The 27918-nt window shown below is 43.2% G+C and overlaps 1 protein-coding gene across 3 annotated transcripts in view; it reads right to left on the minus strand.

Moving 5' to 3' along the window:
• The window catches only part of ap2b1 (adaptor related protein complex 2 subunit beta 1), a 273294-nt gene that overhangs the window by 238191 nt on the left and 7185 nt on the right, over positions 1-27918 (minus strand). For all 3 annotated transcript variants that reach the window (XM_078548661.1, XM_078548660.1, XM_078548662.1), the window contains exons 4-5: positions 18792-18927; positions 10788-11033 (exon numbers count right to left, since the gene is read on the minus strand). In XM_078548661.1, the coding sequence (XP_078404787.1) occupies positions 10788-11033; positions 18792-18927 (382 nt within the window). The remainder of the gene's footprint in view (positions 1-10787; positions 11034-18791; positions 18928-27918) is intronic.

Here is a 27918-nt window from a genome sequence, read left to right on the forward strand (position 1 = left end):
TGGCAAGATGTAACAAGTGGTGTGCCACAGGGATCAGTGCTGGGACCTCGACTGTTTACAATTTATATAAGTGACTTGGATGAAGGGGTGGTTGCCAAATTTGCTGATGACACAAAAATAGGTAGGAAAATAAGTTGTGAAGAGGACATAATGGGGCTACAAAAAGACAGGCTAGGCTTGTATCTACTAGAGTTTAGGAGATTAAGAGGTAATTTGATTGAAACATATAATATCCTGAAGGGTCTTGACAGGGTGGATGTGGAGAGGATGTTTCCTCTTGTGGGAGAATCTCAAACTAGGGGTCACTGTTCAAAAATAAGGGGTCGCCCATTTAAAACAGCAATGGAGCAAAATCTTTACACTCAGAGGGTTGAGAATCTTTGGAACTCTGCTTCCACCACCTTTTCAAGAAGAGAGTCTTTGAATATTTTTAAGGCAGAGGTGGATCGTTTCTTGATAAGCAAGGGGGTGATAGGTTATCGGGGATGCAGATTTGAGGTAATCAGATCAGCCATGATCTTATTAAATGGCGGAGCAGGCTCGGGGGCCTGAATAGCCTCCTCCTTTTTCATATGCTCCCATCCCTTTTCATCTAACCCATTGGCATAGCCTTCTATTCCTCTCTCCCTCATTAGCTTATTTAGCTTCCCCTTAAATGCATCTCTATTATTCACCTCAACTGCTCTTTGTGGTGTTGAGTTCCCCATTCTCTCTCTAGGGTTAAAAAAAACTCTCTCCTGAATTCCCTATTAGACTTATTGGTGACTGTATCATGTTTATGGCTCTAGTTTTGGACTCGCCCCACCCGCACCTAAACCCTGTCAATTTTAACGATCTATCAGCTCACCTCCAGACTTTTCGGTCTTTCCTGGTAGGTAGGACCTCTTAGTTCTGCTCTCATCTGCAGTGTTCCTGAATCTATTCTATAATATGGAGGCCAGAGCTGTGCTCAATATTCAAAGTATGGTCTGCCAAGAATAGCAATAGTAAACTGAAGGAGTTGGCATTGCCGGCGCTTGGAAACTCTTTTCAGATGATGTTGCCTAGGGGATAGTGAGTAAATGCAAAGTAGGAGGAGGCCCAAGAGTAGACCTTTAGCAGACTCAAGGTAACAGTGTGGTTCAATGAGTTCCTCAGACATCAAAAGTCCTAGAATGTAATGTAAAATGGGTTTGTAAAATTCTGTTGACAGTGCACAGCAATTTCATCAGCACAAGAAGATAGATGCTTTCTTGCAGATGGCAAACGTTACCCATGTCTTTCTCCCAGGTGCTCTGTATTTGTAACATTCTTGGTTTCCTACTTATCAAATGAGTTTGCAATGTTATCTAAATCCAAAACCCAACCCTGGACATATGGTGCTGCACTTTAATAACATTGAAATGTGAGGCGATTAGCAACTCCTGAATGGGTGTGACACAAAATTTAAATCATTATGTAACAGGTTGGAAATCACTCAAAAGCTTCAGTATTGAATGTCACTGCTACTCCATTCCAAAAACACAATATTAATCTGATGTTCAGCTCAAGCCTTTCACAGGTAATGCAAACACAAAGCATCAACAAGGCGGGGGAGGAGGGGTGAATGACAGAGCTACATGATAGAGATAGGACACACACACATGGACACACTAAATGGTTGACAAAATGAGCCAAACTGGTTGGAAAGTATAAAGGTCTAGAATCACTCGCATCTCAAGTACAGTGTTTATACACAACTCCTCCCATTCCTACACATTAGAACACAGAACTCCAACATGGAGCTAGGAGAGCCTTCTTTAAGCTGAATGTGACAGGAAGGAATATATATATATATATATATAGATATATCAATCTGGCTACTTGATAAACTTATTACTTTTTTAAAAATGGACAAATGGCTGGACTGATAAAGTGGCCGTCGCTGATCACGTGATGGTGGTTTTGGAAGTTTTTGAGCAGTTTAAAAACGGACAAAGGTTAACACGTCAAACACCCGGGATGTAACACTCCTTGCACCGTATAAACATTCCAGCCAAGCCAACAAAAAGGATAGTAGATGAGAACCCTGCACACCCGCTAGCTATGGACAAAGGCAACACTATTTGTGACTCATCTCCAACGCTGTGCTAGTGGTTCCACAGTTACCTGCTCAAAACACAATGGGTTTTAACAAGGGTGCCTCGTTAGCTAATAGTTTGACACATGAACAAGACTTGAGCTGTTTGAACTGCTTTAATTATACAGCTTTCGAATTCCATCTTCAGTCTGCTGTTTGACATCCAACTGGCAGGCCACACAGAAACAAGTTCTGGCCAGGTTGGATAACTAGACTCCATCTAACCTGAAATAAAAGCAGAAAATGCTGGAAAAACTCAGCAGAGTATGGCAGCATTAGATCTCTCTCCACAGATACTGCCAAAACTGCTCAGTTTTTCCAGCATTTTCTGGGTTTTTTTCAGATTTCCAGCATCCGTAATCTTTCGTTTTTATCTCCATCTAACCTGACTCTGCTGGGGGGATTTTCTACTGTCACCCACAGAACTGCTTCAATCTCTGCGTGCCTATTTCATCTTGGGATAGCACCGCCACTGGAAAAGTGAATCTTACACCATCAGTCTTCAGCCAGCTGAACTCTATAAAAGAATTCCTCATTGGACTTTGATTCTGGACTCTGGGCTCACATGAAACCATAATTCTTACTTTTATTGTGGTCTTTGCCCCGAACCCTTTTCCTTCCCTTATCCGTTTTTTATTGTATGAATGTAAAAGGGGCGGACATTGCGAAACCCCTTCCTGCGTCGTGTGCAAAATAAACTACCCCTTTTAATTTACTTTATCTCAGGTTTGCTGTAGGGTTATTAATTGAGGATTGGATAACTCCAAAACTGAAGGGTTGGGGAAAATATGCCACCACTTATAAAGGGGAAAATGAAAAAGCAAAAACATCTTTCTGCTTATGGACAGGTAATGAGCGGAGAAATCAGGGCTGTTTAAATTAATACCCTTCTGTCCGTAAAATGAAGCAGATTTTAATTCAAGATTCTCATAAAAATAAGTATATTTCTTAACCAGGCTGAGTACTGATTAAAAAGCCTCAGCCTCCAGGCTTCATCTGCCCACCATTATGGTGCACAGTATTCTACTCTGAAATGTTTAGCTCACTTTTGGGAATCGATCTGCACAAAGCGTTAGTTCTAAATGACTGAGCAGGGTGGAAGCCAGCCCAGTGTTTCTGCTGCGGCACCACACATTCCCTCAACATCTCTGCCAGAACTTTACTACGTGGCTTCATGTAAACAAAGATTCAATCCTTGGGAGGATTACAGTGCATTGCTTAAATACTGGATGCCAGTGAATTCCTGTTGTGATCTGCTGCTTGCCCCTGAGTTCCATTGTTAATACAGGTTCCTTTCTGGTTTCTGTTACTTAACAAATGCACATGACTTCTATAAAGCCTGTCTCCAAACTTTCCCCTTACCAGCCTTGCAGCTTTCCTTCCCCAGTGCTCTGCCCCTTTCCTCCCCCAGATTGGGTAGTTAGTGCATGCTGAACACATTGAGGAGGACACTGCTCCGAGAAGGATCTTATTATAGCTGCTCTCCATTGAAACTGACTTTCCACACAAAACATAGAATAAGTCCAGGGAAACCTGTATAAACAAACAAACACTCCCCAGAAAAAATATGTACATCTGTAAAAACAGATACCAAGACCCAAACAACTTGCAATTAAAATCACAAGCAGCCTTCAATGCACCAAGTCCTTTTACAACTTAAACAAGAGACATAGTGAGAAGCACCAGCAGTTATTGTGAAAGAGACAGCTTTTGTGAAATGGGGATCTATTTCCCCAGTATCTACATTGACAGGGAAGCGTTCTAGTTCTGGGATTACATGGGTGTATTCCAGGGATAGAGTAGTTTCACTGCCACCACGGATTTTGGGAAAAGAGTCTCTATTCTATTAATTTTTTTTAAAAACAGTAAATGCTTTGACCATTTAGAAAATAAGGACACCTGAAAAGAAAACAGCTGATGCCAGTAATTTACATGTTTCACTGTATACAGAACTATAAATATAAAATAAGTAGAGAAATATAAAAGTGGAGAAACATAAAATAGTCAATCTTCCTTAGGGTTGTACATAGGGGACAGAGACTAAGTCTAGTCTTTAAATGATGGTGTTAGAGGGCTGTAATATTTGGATTGAAGTCATACGTTCTGTGCTTTTTACATGTCTCTTTCTTTGGCGCCACCTAACGACAAATGGAGCAGGGGAGCAAAAGGGTGAGATTCTCTCTTGGACAGATGCCGAGGAGGCTATTGGGCACAAAATGGGGGAGCTCCGCCAGTGGTGACGAGTTTATACTGGAGGTTTCCATTAAAAGTATGGACAGGGGAGTCGATAATGTGAAAAATTGACAACTGAAAGTAAGGTTTTAAAGACACAAAGTGCCTGAAGACAAAAGGTGTTGACCTTCAGCAAGCACACGCAAGTGTAAAGTCTGGAGGGTGACTCAACATTTTAAACACATTTTTACTCATGTATCAAACTTTTTCATTGGGCAGCAACATGGAAAAGAATTTTATTGCTCTGCTAAACGCAGAAGGGTAAGATAAATTTGCATTAGGAAGTATTCACATTATTATGTTTTATATATACTTTTACGACCATATGTAATAGGTGAAGTCTTGGTACATGTCGATCATGCACTAAATATTACATTATTACAGGTCAAAAATAATCAAATGTAAACAGGCCTTTTGCGCAATGAAATAACCCAAAGAGTTTGGGCCTATAACCATACAAGCAATTTATTAACCCCCAAGCCACTTCAATTTACAAAACAAAAACACCTGGAAAACTCAGCAGGTCTGACAGCATCTGTGGAGAGGAACACAGTTAACATTTCGAGTCTGTATGACTCTTCAACAGAATCATACGGACTCGAAACGTTAACTGTGTTCCTCTCCGCAGATGCTGTCAGACCTGCTGAGTTTTTCCAGGTATTTTTGTTTTTGTTTTGGATTTCCAGCATCCGCAGTTTTTTGCTTTTATCACTTCAATTTACAAGCAGTGACAGGGGGTGCTTGGGTAGTGTTAAAGGAACAGGCAAGGTTAGCAGCCAAGCCCCAAAACTGTGCTCCAGACGGCTGACAAGATGAGCTGCAAGGGATTAGCTAGTAACAGAGATTATGTTATGTTCCCTCTGAGTTTCTTCAGTCTATCCAGCCAGAGAGACACATTTTTACACTTCTTTCCCACACCTCCATCGCAATGTATATTCCAATGCACATTAACTCGCCCACCAATTACAATAATTGAGTGCAGTTTTTTCACTTCTGCGCCAAGTTCAAAACTTAAACGCACTTCCCGGCTGCCCAGTCATAGACTTAATACCCGCAGCTGCAGACATCCTTCGTTGCATTTCACCAGGAGAATGGGTGAATGAGGGCTACTGTACTAACAGGTGCTTAAGGTGATGGCAAGTGCTGACCACACAGCACTCTGAAATGTAGCCTTAAATTCAACTTGCAATTGAAAACAATTAATTTTGGCTCACATCCATTCTTGTTTGGGTATAAAGAAAACTATCATTGCTTTTTAAACAAGGCCTTAATTTGTAAGGAAAGGATGCCATCTAGTGGCAGAAACAAAATGTTTGTCCTAGAAATTTTAATTTCTAATCAATCTACTTAGTTGGATCATTAACACTTATGATGGTGTTTCTAAAATGGGCAATCATTTATATTCTGGCCGGCCATGTATACTGACAACCAGGACAAGCATTCCAACATCTTGATTGAAGCAGCAATCTTGAATTGGCTTGAAATTAACTGACATTTTTTTCAGGCTGTGGCGAATATTTCTTGAACTCAGTATTGAAGTTCAATGCTGCAAGCCTTCCTGCTTACGGACTGAAGTGTGACCTAATACACACCATAGCTGGTAACATACAATTGAACTTAACACACTTACTATAATTTATTCACTTCAATCAACAGAAAGTTTGGGGCGGGGGGGGAGAGACGGTGGGAGGAGGGGCTGCAAATTTTACTTGATGGCCAAAGGAAAACCAGCAGAGGTAACTGAATTGATGGTCTTCATCTTAGTCACAAAGAAATGCATGAGTTCCTTGTACTTGCTGTTGAGGAGAGGGAAGGATGCAGAGGAGACGAGTTTGAAGAGATAGTGATGAAGAAAGAAAGCTGGAAGTTATCTTAAAAGCAAAAAACTGCAGATGCTGGAAATCCAAAACAAAAACAAAAATACCTGGAAAAACTCAGCAGGTCTGGCAGCATCTGCGGAGAGGAGCACAGTTAACGTTTCGAGTCCGAATGACCCTTCAACAGAACAGTTTCCTGGAAGTTATCTTTTCTCCTCAGGATTGTCCTGGAGTATTGGACAGTGGCAGAGAAGAGTGAGCCTGACAGCTCTCAATATGATCCAGCCCCATTGAGTGATAGATGGCTCAGCCAAATGCATGCTAGATATGCTGAGGTGTACACCCCTTGAACCTGTGGGATCAAAGATTGTGGAACAACGTAGAGAGTAAAGATTTTTACTGTGGACAAAGGCATCAGAGGTGGAGACGAGGATGTTTATTAAGCAGATTAAGAGCTGAAGCATTGTGTTAAATGAAAGGTCCACGTCTAAGCAGTTAGCATTGTGAAAGTTCAATCACAAGTAGCTTGAAGGATTTTTCCAGGAATAGCACAAAACAACATGATGTCAGAGTGGGATCAGAAAATATGAGAGATAAGGGATACCAGGAAGTGATTGGAGATAACCTTGTCTACAATCTACACGAGGCAACACAACACATTCAAGCTAAGAGGGTGGGCATGAATACAGCTAGGAGAATTTACATGCAGACAGGGCTTTACAGACAGGAGGGCGGTAGAATCAGGAGTGCACCAACACGCATGAATGTGAGAGCAATGCAAGTCAAGATGGAGACAGATCAAGTAAGTATGACCACGTATGTGTGCCTTTGTATGACCATATATCATTCAAAGGGTCGTTTCCTCCTGAAACTGCTATATAAATGAGCCTGTGATTGAAATTTTGAGAGACTTCTGCTCAATGAAAGCTCTCCCCGCATGCCTATAATAAAAGACTTTCTGACTTACTCCGGACTCCAAGTGGCTTTTGAACCAACACCTGGAATCTGCATTCACACAGTTAAACAAGGAGGTCCGGAAGTTGCTGTCAGTTTCAGAGGAGGAATAACAGTGAATGCTGACAGTTCCTTTACCATTTCTAGTGCAAACTAAAGGCCAGTGTCTTCACTGCACACTAACTGGGAGCTCCTCGTTTCTGGCCATCTCCCACATGCTAAACATGTATATGGAAGACATGAGGCAGGAAATGGCTGCGCAGCACATTCAGTTGTCAACTGCAAGTCAAATGTGGGAAAAGGGAGTTGGATATACACTTGAAAAGAAAAACAATTTGCAAGGCTATAGGAAAAGAGAGGAAAGGGATAAATTGAATATTTTGGTCAAAGAATAGGCACAGGCTCGATGGGTGAAATACCTTTCTTCTGTGCTGAGCTGTGCGGCACTACCTGATCTTTGCCCACAGGACCAATGGACGTCAACCGTAGCTAAAAATTAACCTTCAGCTCACTTTATGGTGCTGAACCAAGAAGCAGACAATAGGAGCTCTGATATTTGAGAGATTTGCACCATATGTAGCCTAGAAATTGAGCTCCTTTGTCTTACCCCCATGAATGTAATAAGGATTTTTTAAAAAATTCATCCACATGAAGTGGGCTTCGCTGGCCATGCCACCATTTATTGCCTATCCCTTGTTGCCCTTGAGGTGGTGGTGGTGAGCTGCCTTCTTGAACTGTTGCAGTCCATGTGCTGTAGGCACACCCACAGTGCTAAGGGAGAGTGTTCCAGGATTTTGAACCAGTGACAGTGAATGAATGGCGATATATTTCCAAATCATGATGTTGAGTGACTTGGAGGGGAACTTCCAGATGGCGGTGCTTCCATCTATCTGCTGCCCTTGTCCTTCTAGAAGGTAGTGTTCATGGGTTTGGAAGGTGCTGTCTAAAGAGACTTGGTGAATTCCTGCAGTGCATCTTGTAGATGGTACACACTGCTACAACTTTGCGTCGGTGGTGGACGGAGTGAATGTTTGGGGATGTGGTGCCAAGCAGGCTACTTTCCCCTGGATGATGTCAAGCTTCTTCAGTGTTGTTGGAGCTGCACTCATCCAAGCAAATGGGGAGTATTCCATCACACTCCTGACTTGTGCCTTGTAAATGGTGGACAGGCTTTGGGGAATCAGGAGGAGAGTTACTCATCGCAGAATTCCTAGCAGCTGACCTGCTCTTGTAGTCACAGTATTTATATGGCTAGTCCTGTTCAGTTTCTGGTCAATGGTAATCTCCAGGATGTTGATAGTGGGGAATTCAGTGATGGTAATGCCATTGAACGTCAAGGGGCAATGGTTAGATTCTCTCTTGTTGGAGACGGTCATTGTCTGGCACTTGTGTGGCGCAAATGTTACTTGTCTCTTATCAGCCCAAGTCTGGATATTGTCCAGGTCTTGCTGCATTTGGACATGGACTGCTTTAGCATTTGAGAAGTTGCGAATGGTGTTGAACATTGTGCAATCATCAGCAAACATCCCCACTTCTGACCTTATGGTGGAAGGAAGGTCATTGACGAAGCAGCTGAAGATGGTTGGGCCGAGGACACTACCCTGAGGAACTTTGCAGTGATATCCTGGAGCTGAGGTGACTGACCAACAAGCACAACCATCTTCCTTTGTGTTAGGTATGACTCCAACCAGTGGAGAGTTTTCTCCAATTCCCATTGACTCCAGTTTTGCTGGGGCTCCTTGATGCCACACTTGGTCAAATGCAGCCTTGATGTCAAGGGCAGTCACTCTCACCTCAGTTCGGAAGTTCAGCTCATTTGTCCATGTTTGAACCAAGACTGTAATGAAATCAGGAGCTGAGTGGCCCTGGCGGAACGCAAACTGGGCATCAGTGAGCAGGTTATTGCCAAGCAAGTGCCACTTGATAGCACTGTTGATGGCCCTTCCATTACTTTACTGATGATCAAGAGTAGGCTAATGGGGCGGTAATTGGCCAGGTTGGATTTGTCCTGCTTTGAGAGTACAGGACATACCTGCGCAATTTTCCACATAGCCGGGTAGATGCCAGTGTTGTCGCTGTACTGGACCAGCTTGGATAGTACTCTTGCCAGAATATTGTCAGGGCCCATAGCCTTTGTACCATCCAGTGCCTTCAGCCGTTTCTTGACATTACATGCAGCGAATCGAATTGGCTGAAGACTGGCATCTGTGATACTGGGGACCTCTGGAGGAGGCTGAGGTGATCATCCACTTGGCACTTCTGACTGAAGATTGTAGCAAATGCTTCAGCCTTATCTTTTGCATTGATGTGCTGGGCTCCCTCATCATTGAGGATGGGGATATTTGTGGAGTCTCCTCCTCCAGTGAGTTGTTTAATTGTCCACCACCATTCATGACTGGAGATGGCAGAACTGCAGAGCTTAGATTTGATCCATTGGTTGTGGGATTGCTTGGCTCTGTCTATCATTTGCTGCATATATGCTGTTTGGCACACAAGTAGTCCTGTGTTGTAGCTTCACCAGGTTGACAACTCATTTTCAGTTATGCCTGGTGCTGCTCCTGGCATGCCCACCTGTGCTCTTCATTGAACTAGGGTTGATCGCCTGGCTTGAGTGGGGAGTATGCCTGGCCATGAGGTTACAGAATGAGTTTGAGTACAACTCTGCTGCTGCTGATGGCCCACTGCGTCTCATGGATGCCCAGTCTTGAGTTGCTGGATCTGCTTGAAATCTATCACATTTAGCACGGTGGTAGTGCCACACGATGGAGGGCATCCTCAAAGTGAAGGCGGAACTTCATCTCCACAATGACTATGCAGTGGTCATTCCTACCAATACTGTCATGAACAGATGCATCTGTAATCCCACAACCAATGGATCAGATCTAAGCTCTGCAGTTCTGCCACCTCCAATCATGAATGGTGGTGGACAATTAAACAACTCATTGGAGGAGGAGACTCCACAAATATCCCCATCCTTAATGATGAGGGAGCCCAGCACATCAATGCAGGTTGGTGAGGATGAGGTCAAGCATGTTTTTCCCTCTTGTTGGTTCCATCACCACCTGCTACAGACCTAGTCTAGCAGCTACATCCTTTAGGACTCGGCCAGCTCAGTCAGTAATGTTGCTACCAAGCCACTCTTGGTGATAGACAATGAAGTCCCCCACCCAGAGTACATTCTGCGCCCTTGCCACCCTCAGTGCTTCTTCCAAGTGGTATTCAACATGGAAGAGCACTGATTCGTCAGCTGAGGGTGGACAGTATATGGTAATCAGCAGGTTTCCTTGCCCATATTTGACCTCATGCCATGAGGCTTCATGGGGTAATTCTGCATATAAAAAACCTCTAGTTCTAAATTAAATGTCACAGGGCTGCAATGAAGTGCAGCAAAACCTCTACTGCCATGCCGTCCCAGGAATGTATACTTGAAGGTCACTGGTAACCGTGAGGCATTCTCGGTCACACTTAATTAATACACAACAGGGAGGTTTTCATAAAGTTTCAATCTCCATTTAGTTCTGATGAACATTTGCTGATCCAGAGGAGGATTTTCTATGCAGCATTAGTACGTGCACTGTGATTGGGGCTACAACTTGGCAAAGGGTTAATCTTAGCCATTTTGCAACAAAAATGAAAAGGATGTCATACCTCCAAACACTCTAGAAAAGTAGAAATAAGTTCCATACCATGGGGTTTGAGTCCGCAATCAGATCTCGCAGTGAATCCAGGAAGCCTTGATCCTCTACCATTTGGGCATTGATGTCATGCAGTTTGGCCACACAGACAGCAGCTGTTTTCCGGACATACGGGTCTTCATCTTTCAGACACTTGCGGAGAGGCTCACATAGGTATTCTGTTATCTTGTCCACACGGATACAGCCCATTGTACGGACTGCCAAAGCTCTGATCAAGGGGTTTGGATCTTCACAATCCTGTAAGAACAAAAGATTTAGGAATTTCAGTTAAAAGCAATGTTATCATCAGTAAACCCTTAAACACATCATTAAGATGTTTGGATTCATTAGTTGCCTTTAATTTCTAACTAACCAATAGTTCCAAGTGTTTCAATGAGGTTTTTTAGCAACTGTGTCTTGTTGTCTTAACATACCTTGATGAGGCTTTGCTAATTCTATGATAGACTTGAGATAATCGGTATATAGTTTTTCTTGAAACTATTTATTAAAATCTATTTACAAAGACCTCAGGCTAAGCACATGGTTTCCAGGACAGAGGCTGTTCTGTGTCTTGCTCTAGGAGCCTCTTGGTCATCTGACTCTTGATGTCACACTTACATCATTAAAAGCATCATGGTCTCATTAATATAACCATTAACCCATTACTCCATCTCTCCAGTCCCACCCCAGTAGAATTTCTAAACGGTTACATTCCTTTGTAAAGCTATTTACATTACATTCCCAATGCCTGTAAACCTCCTGTACTGTTTATAGATTCTATCCAACTCCTACTCTTCCTCCCCCCACCCCCGGCTTCAATCTCCAACAATCCAGTGTTCTCTGCTCTCTTGGAGGAAGTGCCAGACTTGTATGTTCTCTCATCTACACCTTGGAAGGCAAACACATTGGTGGTGTGGGATAGCAGCTTCTGACGACTGCATTCCTGGGCTGTGGCCCTTATGATGATGACTGTAAAGGTTGTGAAACCCATTCAATGAAAAAAATGATTCAAGAGAAAACTTCAGGACATGGATGATCACACCCTCTTGAAAAGGGAGAACAAATTGACATTCTCTCTGTAATCTTCTGCTTCCAATTTACACATTGGGGGAAGGCCTGAGAATATGAAGCATCTTCAACTTCTGTGACAAATTTCACAGCTGTATCATTCACTGCTGCTGTGATGATGAAAGAAGTATTCAATATACGAGATTTGAATAAATCTGGTAGACGAGAAGAACAACAAAGAACACCCTGAAGACGCTGGGGGATACAAAGAAAAGATGACTTACCTATTACTCTTAGGGTAGGATGTGCACTCTGTAGAGAGTGGAATCATTTCCACACTTGCTTCAGCATGAGGGTGCTCTGCTGTCGGCAATGGGATAACAGTGTCAGCACGAGAAGGTAGGGCTGCACCATCTTCAACAATGGAATAAACCTCCAGAACTAGACATAATTCATTTGCAGGACTCTTCAGCTGTAGAAGTTCTGTAGTTTGGGCCTCTGTTTCTTCACTGAAAGACAATTTGAGTGTACCTATGACTTGCTGGTGAACTGTAACTCACATTTCTACAAATTAATAAGCTCTATGGTTTGATCCAGCTTGGGGTCAAGCATCTCTTTCTCCCTGGAAAGCTTAGTGTGTCAGCACGCAATTGTGGGTTCAGTGGGATAAGTAAACAAATTCACCTCTTCAGTGCCTTCAACGATGGGCTGAAGCTCCTCAAAAAAGACAGATTTCAGCATATAGGGCACTGCAGTCGATGAATGCAACAAGATCCTTCTTCCAACAGATCACCTGCTTCTGCAACAGCTTCATTCTCATGAACTTTCAAGAAAGAGCCAACCAAGGTCTAGAAGCTCCTCTGGCAATGGTCACCATCTTTTTTTCAGTGCCTTCTAGCCCGTCTGCGAAAAGACAGAGATCTGCAATCTCTTCCTGTGGTCCAATGAATGGTGTTTCTACGACAAAGAGTGACTCACTGCATAATGAGTGAAGTTCAAGTGCTGCTGTTGTTTCAAAGTCTGTTGGTCCTCTAACCAACTTTGGAAATTCAAGTATTGTGTCACTGCTCTCAACTGAAACCTCATCGAATTTCTGTATAAGACCAATTCTTAAACACACTGGCCTGCTGAGGAGAGAAATTTGCTCGTTCTGTAAGACAAAGAGTTTTGTTAATTTCTTTATCTTCATGCCTAAGGGTTGTAGTGAACTGGCCCTTCATTTTGAGTTCTATGCCTCCAAGCCTTTGCAGCCTTAAGTCATATGGTTGGATTTTTACCTCAAGCCAGTCCAATCTGCCCAACAAGCTGGACTCCAGGGCAGGAGTCTGTCTTAAATTCAGTTCCGTATCCCTGGACTTCCAACTCTACAGACCAGAACTGTGTACCAGTTTCTTTGGTGTCTCCTAGGAAATCATCATATTGGAAGGATATATCTCCTATTTCTTGGACCTCAAAGTGGTTGGGAATATATTCTAGCTTTCATCCCTTGAATAGTGTTTTAGATCTACAGAACTGTTCAAAATGTCCAGTCCTGCCACAGAGATAGCATTTGGTTATCCTGCTGGGCAGTCTTGGAGAGTATTGTCTGTTGGTGCCGCATCTGGAGAATTTTAGCCGAGGGGAAGGAGTTCTCACCACCCCTTCAGTAGTTTTGGCAGGCTTTTCGGTGGGCAGGACTCCAGACTTTGGGCCTACATACTGACTTGAACTGTCCTGAGCCTTGGCGGCTCACCAAATTTTACCCCAACTCCGCCTGTCTTCTGATCTGGTTGGCCTTCTCGAACGTCAAATCCTCTTCAGATTGCAACAAATCCGACAGTGTGTCATCGAGCACACCAACTACAATGCAGTTTTGAATCAACACATGCTTTAAGGCTCCATAACAGCAGGTTCTAGCCAATCAATATAAATAATTAATAAAGGAACCAATGGATTCACCAGACCTTTGGCTCCTCTTGCACTTTAACTAGATTTTCCTTAGGGCTGAAGTACTTATTGAAAGCCCCATAACCTTGGCGTGTGATGCCAAGGTCTCCCAGACACCTTATCGCCCCAAGGCATCATCAGCTATTGCCCCAGCTGCAAATAAAAGGCTCCAGATCTGGCATTTCTCTTTTGCTCTATGTAAGCCCGAAGCTGCTCGGTGCCTTTCAAACCGTATCTTCCAAATCTCCCATCACTGCCCTTGATGCGGACCCTCAATGTGTTGGAAAGGCTGTCGGTTGGGTAATGGCTGTCGACATTGTGTGCATCTCATTGTCCCCTTAGTTTTCAGTTGGATCTTTGTCGTTGCGAAGTCCTTACCTGTGGGCTACCAATCTGAGGCCTCAGTTTCTTAAACTGCAGCCTCCAGCTCTGCCAGTATTTTTCAATGAGGGTTTACTGTTACCATGTCTTCTTGTCTTACCCTACCTTGATGAGGCTTTGCTTATTCTATGATAGACTTGAGATAGTATATAGTATTTCTTGAAACTATTTATTCAGAACTATTTACAAAGACCTCAAGGTGAGCACATGATTTCCAGGAAATAGATTGTTCTGCGTCTTGCTCTCTTGGAGCTTTTTGGTCATCAGGTTCTTGCTGTCATATTTATATCAATAATATCATGGTCTCACTAACATAACCATTAACTCAATACTCCACACTAAAAGCAGAGAAAGTTAATGATCTGGCTATTCTCAATAGAGAATTGAAGAGAATAATTGGATATGAAAATGCTTCAATAAGGTGCCGCTTTCAATCCCTGGGCTCTGCCAATTTGGACAATGTCAGCTGGTCCAGCAGCCTAAGTCTTTATAGTTAAAATCCTGGGAATCTGAAACAAAGTAGAAGATACTGGGATGCACAGCTGACTAATTAGCAGCTGTGAAGAGAAAAAAAGACAGGTTATGAATTGCTAAATTTGACTTCAGTGCCCCAGGACTAGGCAGGGCAAAGGTAATCCAGCCTCATTTACTGCCCCAAATCATTAGTTTTTTTAAAATTCATTTATGGGATGTGGGTGTCACTGGCTAGGCCAACATTTATTGCCCATCCCTAATTGCCCTTGAAGTGGTGTTGGTGAACCTCCTCCTTGAACTGCTCCAGTCCACATGGTGTAGGTACACCCACAATGCTGTTAGGGAGGGGGTTCCAGGATTTTGACCCAATGGCAGAGAAAAAACGGTGATATATTTCCAAGTCAGGATGCTGAGTGGTTTGGAGGGGAATTTCCAAGTGGTGGTGTCCCCATGAGTCTGCTGCCTTTGTCCTTCTGGATGGTAGCGGCCCTGAGTTCGGAAGGTGCTGTCAAAGGAGCCTTGGTGAGGTATTGCAGTGCATCTTGTAGATGGTACACACTGCAGCTACTATGCATCGGTGGTGGTGGGAGTGAATGTTTGTGGATGTGGTGCCAATCAAGCGGGCTACTTTGTCCTGGATAGTGTCAAGCTTCTTGAGTGTTGTGGGAGCTGCATTCATCCAGGCAAGTGGGGAGTATTTCGTCACTCTTGACTTGTTCCTTGTAGATGCTGGGTAGGCTTTGGGGAGTCAGGTGAGTTACTCGTCACAGGGTTCCCAGCCTCTAACTTGCTCTTGTAGCCACAGTATTTATAGTGCTAGTCCAGTTCAGTTTCTGGTCAATGGTAACTCCCAAATGTTGATAGTGGGGGATTCAGTGATGGTAATGTCAAGCGGCGATGGTTTGATTCTCTCTTGTTGGAGATGATCATTGCCTGACACTTGTGTGGCGCGAATGTTACTTGTGACTTATCAGCCCAAGCCTGGGTATTGTGCAGGTCTTGCTACATTTGGACATGGACTGCTTCAGTATCTGAAGAGTCACGAATGTTGAACATTATGCAGTCATCAGCGAACATCTCCAATTCTGACCTTACGATGGAAGAACGGTCATTGATGACGCCGCTGAAGATGGTTGGACCTAGGGCACTACCCTGGGGAACTCTTTCGGTGATGTTCTGGAAATGAGATGATTGACCTCCAACAACCACAATCATCTTCCTTTGTGCTAGGTATGACTCTAACCAGTGGAGAGTTTTCCCCCCCAATTCCCAATGGCTCTACTTTTGCTAAGGCTCCTTGATGCCAAACTCAGTCAAATGCTGCCGTGATGTCAAGGGCAGTCACTCTCACCTCATCTCCGAAGTGCAGCTCTTTTGTCCATGTTTGAACCAAGGCTGTAATGAGGTCAGGAACTGAGTAACCCTGGCAGAACGCAAACTGAGTGTCAGTGAACAAATGCCACTTGATAACACTTGATGACCCCTTCCATCACTCTATTGATGATCGAGAGTAGACTGATGGTCAAGTTGTATCTGTCCTGCTTTTTGTGCACAGGACACACCTGGGCAATTTTCCACATTGCTGGGCAAATGCCTGTACTGGAACAGCTGGACTACAGGCATAGCAAGTACTGGAGCAAAAGTCTTCAGTACTATTGCCAGAATATTGTCAGGTCCCATAGTTTTTGCACTATCTAGTACCTTCAGCCCTTTCTTGATATCACATGGAGTGGATTGGCTGAAGAATTGCATCTGTGATGCTGGGGGACTCCAGAGGCTGAGATGGATCATCCACTGGGCAATTTAGGCTGAAGACTGTAGCAAACGTTTCAGCCTTATCTTTTGCACTGATGTGCTGGGCTCCCCCAGCATTGAGGATGGGGATATTTGTGGAACCTCTTCCTCCAGTGAATTGTTTAATTGCCCACATTCATTCACGACTGGATGTGGCAGGACTTCAAAGCTTAGATCTGATCCATTGGTTGTGGAATTGTTTAGCTCTGTCTATATCTTGCTTCTTATGCTTCTGGCACGCAAGTAGTCCTGTGTTGTAGTTTCACCAGGTTGACTCCTCATTTTTAGGTATGCCTGGTGCTGCTCCTGGCATGCCCTCCTGCACTCTTCATTGAACCAGGGTTGATCCCCTGGCTTGATCCCCTGACCTGATGGTAATGGTAGAGTGGGGGATATGCCAAGCCATGAGGTTACAGATTGTGGTCAAGTACAATTCTGCTGCTGCTGATGGTCCACAGCACCTCATGGATGCCCAGACTTGAATTGCTACATCTGTTCAAAATCTATCCCACTTAGCACAGTGGTTGTGCTACACAACACACAAGGGCTGTGCGGTGGTCACTCCTACCGATACTGTCATGGACAGATTGGTGAGGAGGATGTCAAGTATGCTTTTCCCTCTTGTTGGTTCCCTCACCACCTGCTGGAGACCCAGTCCAGCAGCTATGTCATTTAGGGTCTGGCCACTCAGGTCTGTGGTGGTGCTACCGAGCCTAGTCCGTGAGAAGCTACAACACAGGACTATTTGCGTGACTAGTCTGTGAGACAGCTCTCCCAGTTTTGGCACTAGCCCAGAGATGTTAGTTAGGAGGATTTAGCAGGGTCGACAGAGCTGAGTTTGCTGTTGTCGTTTCAGTGCCTAGGTTGATGCTGGGTGATTCCTCCAGTTTCATTCCTTTTAGACTTTTTAGTGGTTTGATACTGCTAGGTCCCTTCAACCACAATGCTGTGGATCTGGAGTCACATGCAGGCCAGACCAGGTAAGGACAGCAGATTTCTTTGTCTAAAGGACATTAGATTTTTTTTTACGACAATCGACAATGATTTCATGGTCATTGGACTTCAGGTTTTTATCGAATTCAAATTTCACCATTTGCTATCGTGGGATTTGAACCCGGGTCCCCAGAGCATTACCCTGGGTCTCTGGATTACTAATGATACCTGCTGGAAAGTGTACATCAATGGACTATACAAGGACAGGTTTGGGCCTAACCGCGATGCACTTCAGTTAAATGATCCCCCAACACACTCTGTTTAGATTAATTTGTGAAGCATGGACTGGAGAGTTAACAGTCTCTATGAACCTACACTGAGCAACAGTGTTTTCAAAGTTTCATGAAGCACGCAGCAAAAAGAAAACTAGCAAAATGTTTGCATTTAACCTCTTGATTCTTGAACTCTTGTTTAACCTTTCAAAAAAAAACTGGTCAACTTATTTTGAGAAACATCTCGATTATTTTCACATGAACTGTCAGGTTTTCCATTTTATCATAGCAGTACTGTATATTAACACAGCTGATAACTGAAGTACAATTACCATGTGTACAGCATACTGCTTGGCTTCAGAAACGAGCTTAGTCTTCATGTCTGCTCTAATAAGTGTGGGACTTATATGCTGAGTTTTTTTCCTGTGAATGTACCACAGCAACAGGCCAGCCCATGATTCTTTAGGCACTCTTGCATTGGTTTTTGTCCCTACTATAACTGTAGCCATAAGCCACATAATAAAACATGTTCCGATAATAACTGATGGGGCTCTAGTGGGATGCGTGATATATAACTGGAGCACAGCAAAGAACAATATGAATTAGTGGAAAAAAAATCAACTTTGATACTGATCCAACTGGAGAAGAAAACATCAATTGTCAAGACTTGTCCATATTAAGAAACAGGAATATAAGTGACAGCAAAATGTTACCAGAGCGCACAGTCTCAACAAGTCCAAACAATATTGTGCTTCCAAGCTCTGTGATTAAAAGAATTGTTCTATACGTTTTCAAAATACAACCTTCTTTACCTCCCAAAGGTACTGGCTCTCTTGAGGGCAATGTTGCCCAGATACCAACTCTCACCACGGTATGGTTGCGCAGGCAGCAGCAGCCCCCAGCACCTCATTTTTCAACCGGCCTTTCTTCACACTTGAGCTGATGTAGTGAGAATCAGCAGGTTGTTTTACCATGGAGGGGCCAAAACCTAATCATGGTTTCACCCAATATCCAGGCGCAACTATTTTCAAGCAGAAGTCAAGATTGGATAGTGATGCGGTGCAAAAACGCTGACTTATCTATCTACTCCTTAACCGGGGTGGGGGGTCTCAACTGCAGTACCTCAACCTCGATCAGACTTGGAATAGAACATGGGGCTTTTTGACATCTTTGACTCTGTACAACCCTGGATAACTTCATGAGATTTCTCAACTTTTCATAATTATACCTTGACAAAGCTGTTGACAGCCATGATAGCCATGTCAGGCTGATTCTTGGCGTAGTTCATGAGGTAGAGATAAACCAGCTTCTTCAGCTCCAGGTTGTCAGTCTGCATACAGTTCACCACATCTGGAAAGAGTGAACTACACAAAACACAATAGAAGGCAAATCAGTTTATCTTGATAAAAATAGAATGGCTTCTTCCTGCATTAAACAGTTCTAAATAGTTAAGGTATCCAGCATCCTGTCTGGCTGGAACGTCTTTACACAACTTCTATGTGAAGCTGTATGGCAATGCAAATAGCCTTCACCACTGCTAGACTATGTGTTGAATATGACCTCTGCCAATCAAATGTGTCAGACCTGGTTATGCTAATCTATGTGGATGTATGTGCTTTCCATCTGTGCTCCAATGGTGTTAATGAGGCCACACTATAAAATACGGTTTAATGAACCATACATTGTTGTTTTGATGCTTGAGATAATCAAGTCTGATTGTGAGTCAGCATCTTCCAAACCCACAACCACTACCATCTAGAAGGATAATGGCAGCAGATACATGAGAACACAACCACCTGGAAGTTCCCAGCCAAGCCACACACCACCTTGACTTGGAAATATATCACCATTGCTTCACTGTCGCTGGGTCAAAATCCTGGAACTCCCTCCCTAAAAGCACTGTTGGTGTACCTACGCCACATTCTGCAGCAGTCCAAGAAGGCAGCTCACCACCACCTTCAAGGGAAATTAGGGATGAGCAAAAAATGCTGGCCTAGCCAGCGAAGCCCACATCCCTTTAATGAATAAAAAAATAAAATCACCTTCAAAGAACTTGTTTGAGCTTTAAAAGGGGAAATATCCTTGGAACCCAGAATCTTTCAGTTTCTGCTTTCAATCGGTCTCTGTTCAACCTCATTATTATACGTATGGAAGGTGAAACGTGGACCATAAGCTTCTATTGTACAGAAAACTATTTTTTTATAGCATCTAAGCATTTGCCTGAAGGTGATAAACAAATAACAGTCACTTTTAAAACATACAAAATGGGCCCAGATCTTCCAATCTCCGGGTGGTCACACCCACAGGTACCCTGAAGAAGTGCTACATGAACCCTCAGAGGTCCCAATACAAGGACTCTGTGGGCATTGCCCAGTAAGTTTTAACTTCTGTTGGGCAATTACCCTGCATCTGGAAGCCTCTGAAACTCTGAGTTAGAGTGGGAGACTTCGGATGGTTCCTTCTCATTTAGCAGAATAGTTACTCAGGAAATGTTAGAAGGATTAAAACCAGTGCTAACCATACTACTGACCCCTCGACTACAACTCCCAACCCCCATGCCCGCCCCCCACCCCAACTAATCCCCAACTATCCCCAACCCCCTACCCTACCCCCATCCATGTCCCACTACCAGCCCCTCCCACCCCACCTGCTGACTACCTACCCTACCCACTTACCTTCTCTCTCAGCCTCTCAAAGTGGCTTTGGGACATTTAAACTCAGCGGTACATGGCAGCTAGTGCCATGAAAAGGATTAGTAGCTTGGTTTCCCCCGATGCTCCTACACTAAAGGAAGGGTTCCAGGAACAGCTGCGCTCCACATTTCTCAGGAAGCCCAGCTCGGCCATCCAGGTGAGAAATGTGGAGCTCCAGTGCACATGGGAGTTAAAGGGGAGGGGAGTTCCAATCTGACGGTGATTGCCACTCCTCAGAAGATTCAGCCCATAATATATGTCCCCTATTACTGATTACATGTGCTTATAGGTTAGGAATTACATGTCCTTGTGCACTATTACTTACCGGATACACATATCCCAAATTGTATGCATTACTGATTGCATGTAAAATATTTTATTTATTGCATACAATTACCAATTGCACGTTACGTTTTAATGATTGCATCCCATATTACTCATTATATGCTGCATTTATTACTGACTGTTTGCTTTTTGCTCTGCTGAATATTATTTGTACATAAATTTGAGTAGATTAATTTGTACAAATGGTCTGACTTTGGAAATATTTTGCACCTTCTGAACTGAAAACAGAGAAGCCTTACTACACATTTTCCAATAAACTATTTACTATTGTCATGGTTAGTTCTTAGACAGGCTTTGCTTATTTCATATGGCAGAATAAAATTCAGTTTTCAGCTCATATGAGCCAGATTTTGTCTATGAAAAGGAAGACCATTAGACATAGGAGCAGAAGTACGCCATTCGACCCATCCAGTCTGCTCCGCCATTCAATGAGATCATGGCTGATCTGATAATCCTCAATTCCACTTTCCTGTCTTTGCCCCATAGCCCTCAATTCCCTTGCTGATTAAAAATGTCTATCTCAGCCTTGAATATACTTAACGACCCAGCCTCTACAGCCCTCTGTGTTAAAGAATTCCACAGGTTCACTACCCAGAGAGAAGAAATTCCTCCTCATCTCTGTTTTAAGTGGGTGTCCCCCTACTCTGAGATTATGCCCTCTGGTCCTAGACTCTCCCACAAGGGGAAACAACCTCTCAGCATCTACCCTGTCAAGCCCCCTAGGAATCTTATATGTTTCAATAAGGTAGCCTCTCATTCTTCTAAACTCCAATGAGTACAGGCCCAACCTACTCAGCCTCTCCTCATAAGAAAATCCCTCCATACCCGGGATCAACCTAGTGAACCTTCTCTGGACTGCCTCCAATGTCAGTATATCTTTCCTTAGATATAGGGGCCAAAACTTGTTCACAGTTTTCTAGGTGTGGTCTAACTAGTGCCTAGTATAGTTTTAACAAGACTTCCCTATGTTTATACTCCATTCCCTTTGAAATAAAGGCAAACATTCCATTTGCCTTCCCTATTACCTGAACTTGTACACTGGCTGTTTGTGATTCATGCACGAGGACCCCCAAATCGCTCTGTGCTGCAGCTTTCTGCAGTCTTTCTCCATTTAAATAATATAATAAAGTATTAATCCATTTTCAGAATAGAGGTGTTGGAAAAAGCCTGAATCATGACAACCTGCATGCTAAAGCTCATTTATGAAAAAAAAGAGAAAGAAAGTGCTAGATTCTTGCCCTGTATTTCACACTGACAGGTGACTCAATGAATCTGTCCCTTGATGTGCAGAGAATGGGATTATGCCAATTTGTACCAGCATTTTCCTGCTTAATAAATTCTTACTCTCAGCAAGGTCAGCAGGATGAAGCGTCAAAAGGTGAAAAAAATTGTCAGAAGAGAATCATCTTGGACTTCTTCACACATCTGCTAGGAAATGGCTGCATCAATATTTGTCTAACTCTCCACTGGGAGTGAATAAAAAGAAAGGGAGTTAAATTTGGGAAATGAGCCCTCAAATTCCCAGAGTCATTTCAATCAACAGAACATTGTCCTGCTAACAGGTTGTCTCTCTGTCACTTCTTAAGCTTCTGTAACTGCATCATTAAGGGAAGGCGATTGCGCAGTGGTATTGTTGCTGGACTAGTAATCCAAAGAGCTCTGGGGAACTGGGTTCGAATCCTGCCACGGCAGATGGTGGAAGTAATGGAAGGGGTCATCAACAGTGCTACACTTGCTTATCAATGAGTTTGGATTCTGCCAGGACCACTCAGCTCCTGACCTCATTATAGCCTTAGTTCAAACATAGACTAAACGGTTGAATTCCCGAGGCAAAGTGAGAGTGGCTGCCCTTGACATCAAGGCCTCATTTGGCCAAGTGTGGCATCAAGGAGCCCTAGAAAAACTGGAGTCAATGGGAATCAGGGGGAAAACTCTCTGCTGATTGGAGTCATACCTAGCACAAATGAAGATGGTTGTGGTTATTGGAGGTCAGTCATCTCAGCTCCAGGACATCATTGCAGGAGTTCCTCTGGGTAGTGTCCTCAGCCCAACCATCTTCAGTTGCTTCATCAATGACCTACCTTCCATCATAAGTTCAGAAATGGGGATGTTCACTGGTGATGGCACAATGTTCAGCACCATTCGCGACTCCTCAGATACTGAAACAGTCCATACCTAATTGCAACAAGACCTGGACAATATCCAGTCTCGGGCTGACAAGTGGCAAGTAACATTTGCCAGGCAATGACCATCTCCAACACGAGAGAATCTAACCATTGCCCCTTGACGTTCAATGGCATTACCATCACTGAATCCCCCACTTTCAACATCCTGGGGGATTACCATTGACAAGAAACTGAACTGGACTAGCCATATAAATACAGTGACTATAACAGCAGGTCAGAGGCTAGGAATCCTGCAATGTGTAACTCACCTCCTGACTCCCCAAAGCCTGTCCACCATCTACAAGGCACAAGCCAGGAGTGTGATGGAATACTCCCCACTTGCCTGGATGCGTGTAGCTCCCACAACACTCAAGAAGCTTGACACCATCCAGGACAAAGCAGCCAGCTTGGTTGGCACCACATCCACAAACATCCATTCCCTCCACCACCGACGCACAGTAGCAGCAGTGTGTACCATCTACAAGATGCACTGCAGGAACTCACCAAGGCTCCTTCGACAGCACCTTCCAAACCCACGACCACTACCATCTAGAAGGACAAGGGCTGCAGACACATGGGAACACCACCACCTGGAAGTTCCCCTCCAACTCACTCATCATCCTGACTTGGAAATATACCATCGTTCCTTCACCGTCACTGGGTCAAAATCCTGGAACTCCCCTCCCAATAGCACTGTGGAACAGCACCTACACCACATGGACTGCAGCAGTTCAAGAAGGCAGCTCACCACCACCTTCTCAAGGGCAAACAGCTATGGACAATAAATGCTGGCCCAGCCAGCAAAGCCCACATCCTGTGAATGAAAAAAAAAATTCCAACCATTTCTATCAGATTGTCATCCTCATCTCTCCTGTGTGTCCCAAGAAACACCTGGAAATCTAAGGTTTTAGATTTTGGAAATCTAAGATTCCAGCCTCAGTGACCACATTACATGTCAACACCTATAAGGACCAGCCCTGAAGGAAAAGGAGGCCTGCCTTGGTACCTTTATCGCTTTTTCCCCTCTGAATCAGAAGGTTGTGGCTGCCAGCACCACTATGAACTAGAGCATATAATCTAAGCACTTATTGTTGGAGGTGCTATTTAAAAGACGCCATTCTAAACTGAGGCTCCATCCACTTGAACAAGTGAATACAACAGATGCTATGGCACTTTCCAAAGAGCTGGTCATTCTGTTGGGCAATCTCAAACTAGCCTTTCACGAGCACTAGCCCATAAAATAAAATGACACCTACTTACTAATACTAACAACCATTAAATCTACAATCTCACTCAGACAGGACGCACATTCACCGGCGTGGAACATATTTCATACGGTTTAGCACAGGCGATCCACCAGGATTAGGCTTGAGACATATCCATGTAACAGAATGGAAGATGTAAAGGAAATTTCATTTTCTTTTCCCCAAATATCACATTGGGATACTGAAGCAGGCCTGTGTGTGTATGTGGGGGCTGTGTGTGTGTGTGTGTGTGTGCGTGTGTGTGTCTAATTTAATTAAACTGAAGACAGTCAGATTGCAAGGTTTAAATCATCAAAGGGACTAGGTGCAAAAGCAGGCATTTTGAAATGGAAATGGACGAGACAACATTTGAATTCATAGATAAGTTTAGAGGTTATTTGAATTTCAGAAGGGAATTAGAGGGTGATAAAGAAAATATTTGCATCTTGCAGGAGTTCAAAGGTAAACAAGTAGTGGGGGTATCATATTTAATTGACCCAAAAGCAAAGACAAGATGGAAACATGAAAGATCTGATATTTGGAAGAGTTTGAGTTTCAAAGAAAGTTTAAAACAATGGGTTTTAAAGGTCAAAAGAAAGAAAATATATTTAAGAAAAGAATGAAAGCTGTATGAGTGTATCCATGTGAGACTTTGAAGAGTATACGGTGAAGTATCAGCTTCTAACTACCCAGGGAAGTGCTCTCTTGTTCCAGCAAACAAGGTTTTCTTTTAGCCTTGGTTTTCCATTGCCGAGTGGGAGAGGGGGGAAGAGAGGGAAGCCTTATGAAATACCTCCTTTATGGCAACAGTGGGCGCCTTGTGGTAACATTACTTGATGTTTTATAGATTAAGAATCTATTTGGACTGTTACCTGAAAAGGCTGTTTATTTTGGGAGTCTAGCTAAGTAGAAATCTCTTGGGAAACGCTATAAGGCTACATTTAATTGTAACTGTAATCTTATGTGTTTAAATTTTCTTTTGTTAATAAATGTTTTCATTTAGTATTGAAAATCTCCAAACATTATAGTGGACTCTTTACTTCTGGCTTCAGTGCACATACCTTCCCGTAATAAAAATACAAATTGCAAATTGTTGTGATAGCTTGGCTAAGTTTCCCTTTGGGATTTGGTCAGCCAGGCAATTACTGCCTGCCATATCATAACAAGAAGCATTATCTTAAATCTCACAAACTCCCTACCCCAACAGTCCTTAATTGGTGTGCACAAAACAATTCCTACAAATTAAAAACAATATGTAATTAAAGCATTGGAAAAATAAGAAAAGAAATTGAACATGAGAGAGAATAGATAATGAACCAAATTTTGGAAACAGGGCCAGTTCAGAGTAATTCACTTGTCCAAATTTTGACTCAATTTGTATTAAATCAATCTATTTACAAAAAATAGCAGCACACTGATCAATCCCAATAGATAGCCTTGTGATCAGTACATGTCTGACCAATCCCAGTTAAGCAGCCTTATGGCATTGTCATCTAACTGTCACATCAAGGTGAAAGAGGTTGGAGAACAGAGAGCTAGTTTGTGTACCATCCCCAATTGAGGGAGCAGGCAGATAACCTGCTTGTGGATATCCTGCATTTGAAGCAGGCACCTAATGGTGCAAGGTCTTATGGCACAGAAGGTAGCATCCCTGCTCTGAGCCAGAAGTTCTAGGTTCAAGTCCCACTCCAGGAATCGATGGTCAAACAGGTTGAGTATCAACCTGCAAATCCTGCTGACACACACCAGTGGCAGGCAGTAAGAGTGGGAGAGATTCCTGATCAGTTATGTGATGGAAAGAAATTTGGAGCCTCTACCATCACTATCCATAGCTGCAGGCTACCACATGTAAAAGTGCAAGTTACCACAGCAACTTGAACTTCCTGAGTGAACTGTAACACACCCACCACCTAATGATGCACCAAGATGACCAAGGAAACTGATCCTCTGACTTTACCTCTAATGGTGGCAAGTACTTATCCTCATCCCATTGAGCTGCAGGGGCTCATTGCCAGAGGCATTGAGGAATTCAAGAGGGCATTGGATAATTATTTAAATAGAAATAATGGGCAGGGCTACAGGGAAAAGGCAGGAGATTGGCACTAAGTTAAAATGCTCAGAGCTGGTGCAGACACGATGGCACGAAAGGCCTCCTTCAACACCATAACAATCCTGTGATTCAGAGTCAAAGGCTCAAACCCGCGGGGTACCACATTTCAGCATTTGATACCATCTCTCTAGTGCTTCCCTCGAGTGCATTCAACTTCTTTGCTTGCTTTAATGTCTATCTTGACACGTATTCTAAAGGCTAAATTTCATCACGATTATAACATGTCAGCTAAAAACAATACCTGGCTCCAGACATTACATCTGCAATTAACTCTTCATTAGCAACTGGAATCAGTCCAACAATGTTTTCCTACCAAGAGCTGCTTGCCATGGTTGCTAAGCAATAACCTGACAACCCAGAGTGCTAATGATTTCAATATAATTGCAAATTTTCTGCATGCTGCAACTGCTGTGCAGCTTCACATTACCTGACAGGAAGCAAGCACTTCATTGATGCAGTCTACAATTCCATATTACACCACACTGTTCTGGCAGGGCACCCTTATTCCAACCTGCAATGTGAACAAGATCACAGGCAGCCAAAAAATTCCCAGTCATGTGATCCAAAACCAGAAAGCAAATTCTCTCTCTACCGTACAGGAAAAATAGAAATACTACTTTCTTTGTTAAACGTATATTGTTTGGTTAGCTTTTCCACTCAAGGTAATGAATTTAAATTCAGTAATAAGTCTGGAAACAAAAAGCTGGCATCAACAAAGGTGACCACAAAGCTGTCAGACTGCTAAAACCCAACTGGTTCTTTCGGGAAAGAAACTTGCTGTTACTGCACAATTTGGTCTTACACATGACTCCCATCCCACGGCAAGGTGGCTGACTCTTAACTGTCCCGTGACAGGGAAAAAAAGTGGCCCACAGGGCAACAAGAGGATGGGCAATAAATGCTAGCAATACCCACATCCCTACAATGAACACTCAAGGTACTTCAATGCTGAGATAAGGAACATTGTTATTTTCACATCAAATATTAGCACTGATCGTTCCCAGTTCCTTCTATCCTGCTCAGCAATGTTGTTCAACTTTCAACCCATATCACCTTAACACCAGAATAACATTTCCATCTTCCATAACGACCACCCTTGTAGCTAAAGATTTGATATTAATAACATTCAGGAGAGTTGTAGATTTTCACCCACTTAAGGTTGAAGTTGCCCCACTCTTTCCATCTTGGTTCCTTACAGCCAGACACTCTTGATAATCTGAAGTAGATTGAATAGAATACAAAGCACAGAAGCAGATGCATCAGCTGGTGTTCATCCTCCAGTCAAGCCTCTTCCCATCCTCTCTCATCTAACTTGTACTTCAACCCCAATTTGGGAGGGTAACATGTACCTCACTCCCCTTTCTAATCAATATCAGCTTGAATTGAAGGACATTAGTGAAGCAATGAACCTCACCCTGCTACAGATTTCTAACACTGCTAATACTCTACTGAACTTTGTAGGGGAGGAGATTACATTCCTACATTCCTTGCAAAGTTGTAAACGAGTATTAAGAAAAGCAGACAGCAACACCTTTCCTCCCCTATAGTCATGGATAAATAATGGACTTAAACAGTATTAAGTGCATTTCAACATTTACATGGTAAGCTCACAGCTCATATTCAATCACCCATTTTGCAATATACAACTCTGTAAATAAAAAAAATAGACACATGGAATTGAAATACAGGCAGAAGCAGGTTGGATGAACAGTGCATCAGCAAGCTATTCTTTCATTTCTGGGAGTTAGGCTCAAATCCAACTAGGGCTGTCTGCTAGCAATACATCTCCTACATGAAA

This window comes from Cetorhinus maximus, chromosome 9 (assembly GCF_964194155.1).
Source record: "Cetorhinus maximus chromosome 9, sCetMax3.hap1.1, whole genome shotgun sequence".
NCBI lineage: Eukaryota > Metazoa > Chordata > Chondrichthyes > Lamniformes > Cetorhinidae > Cetorhinus > Cetorhinus maximus.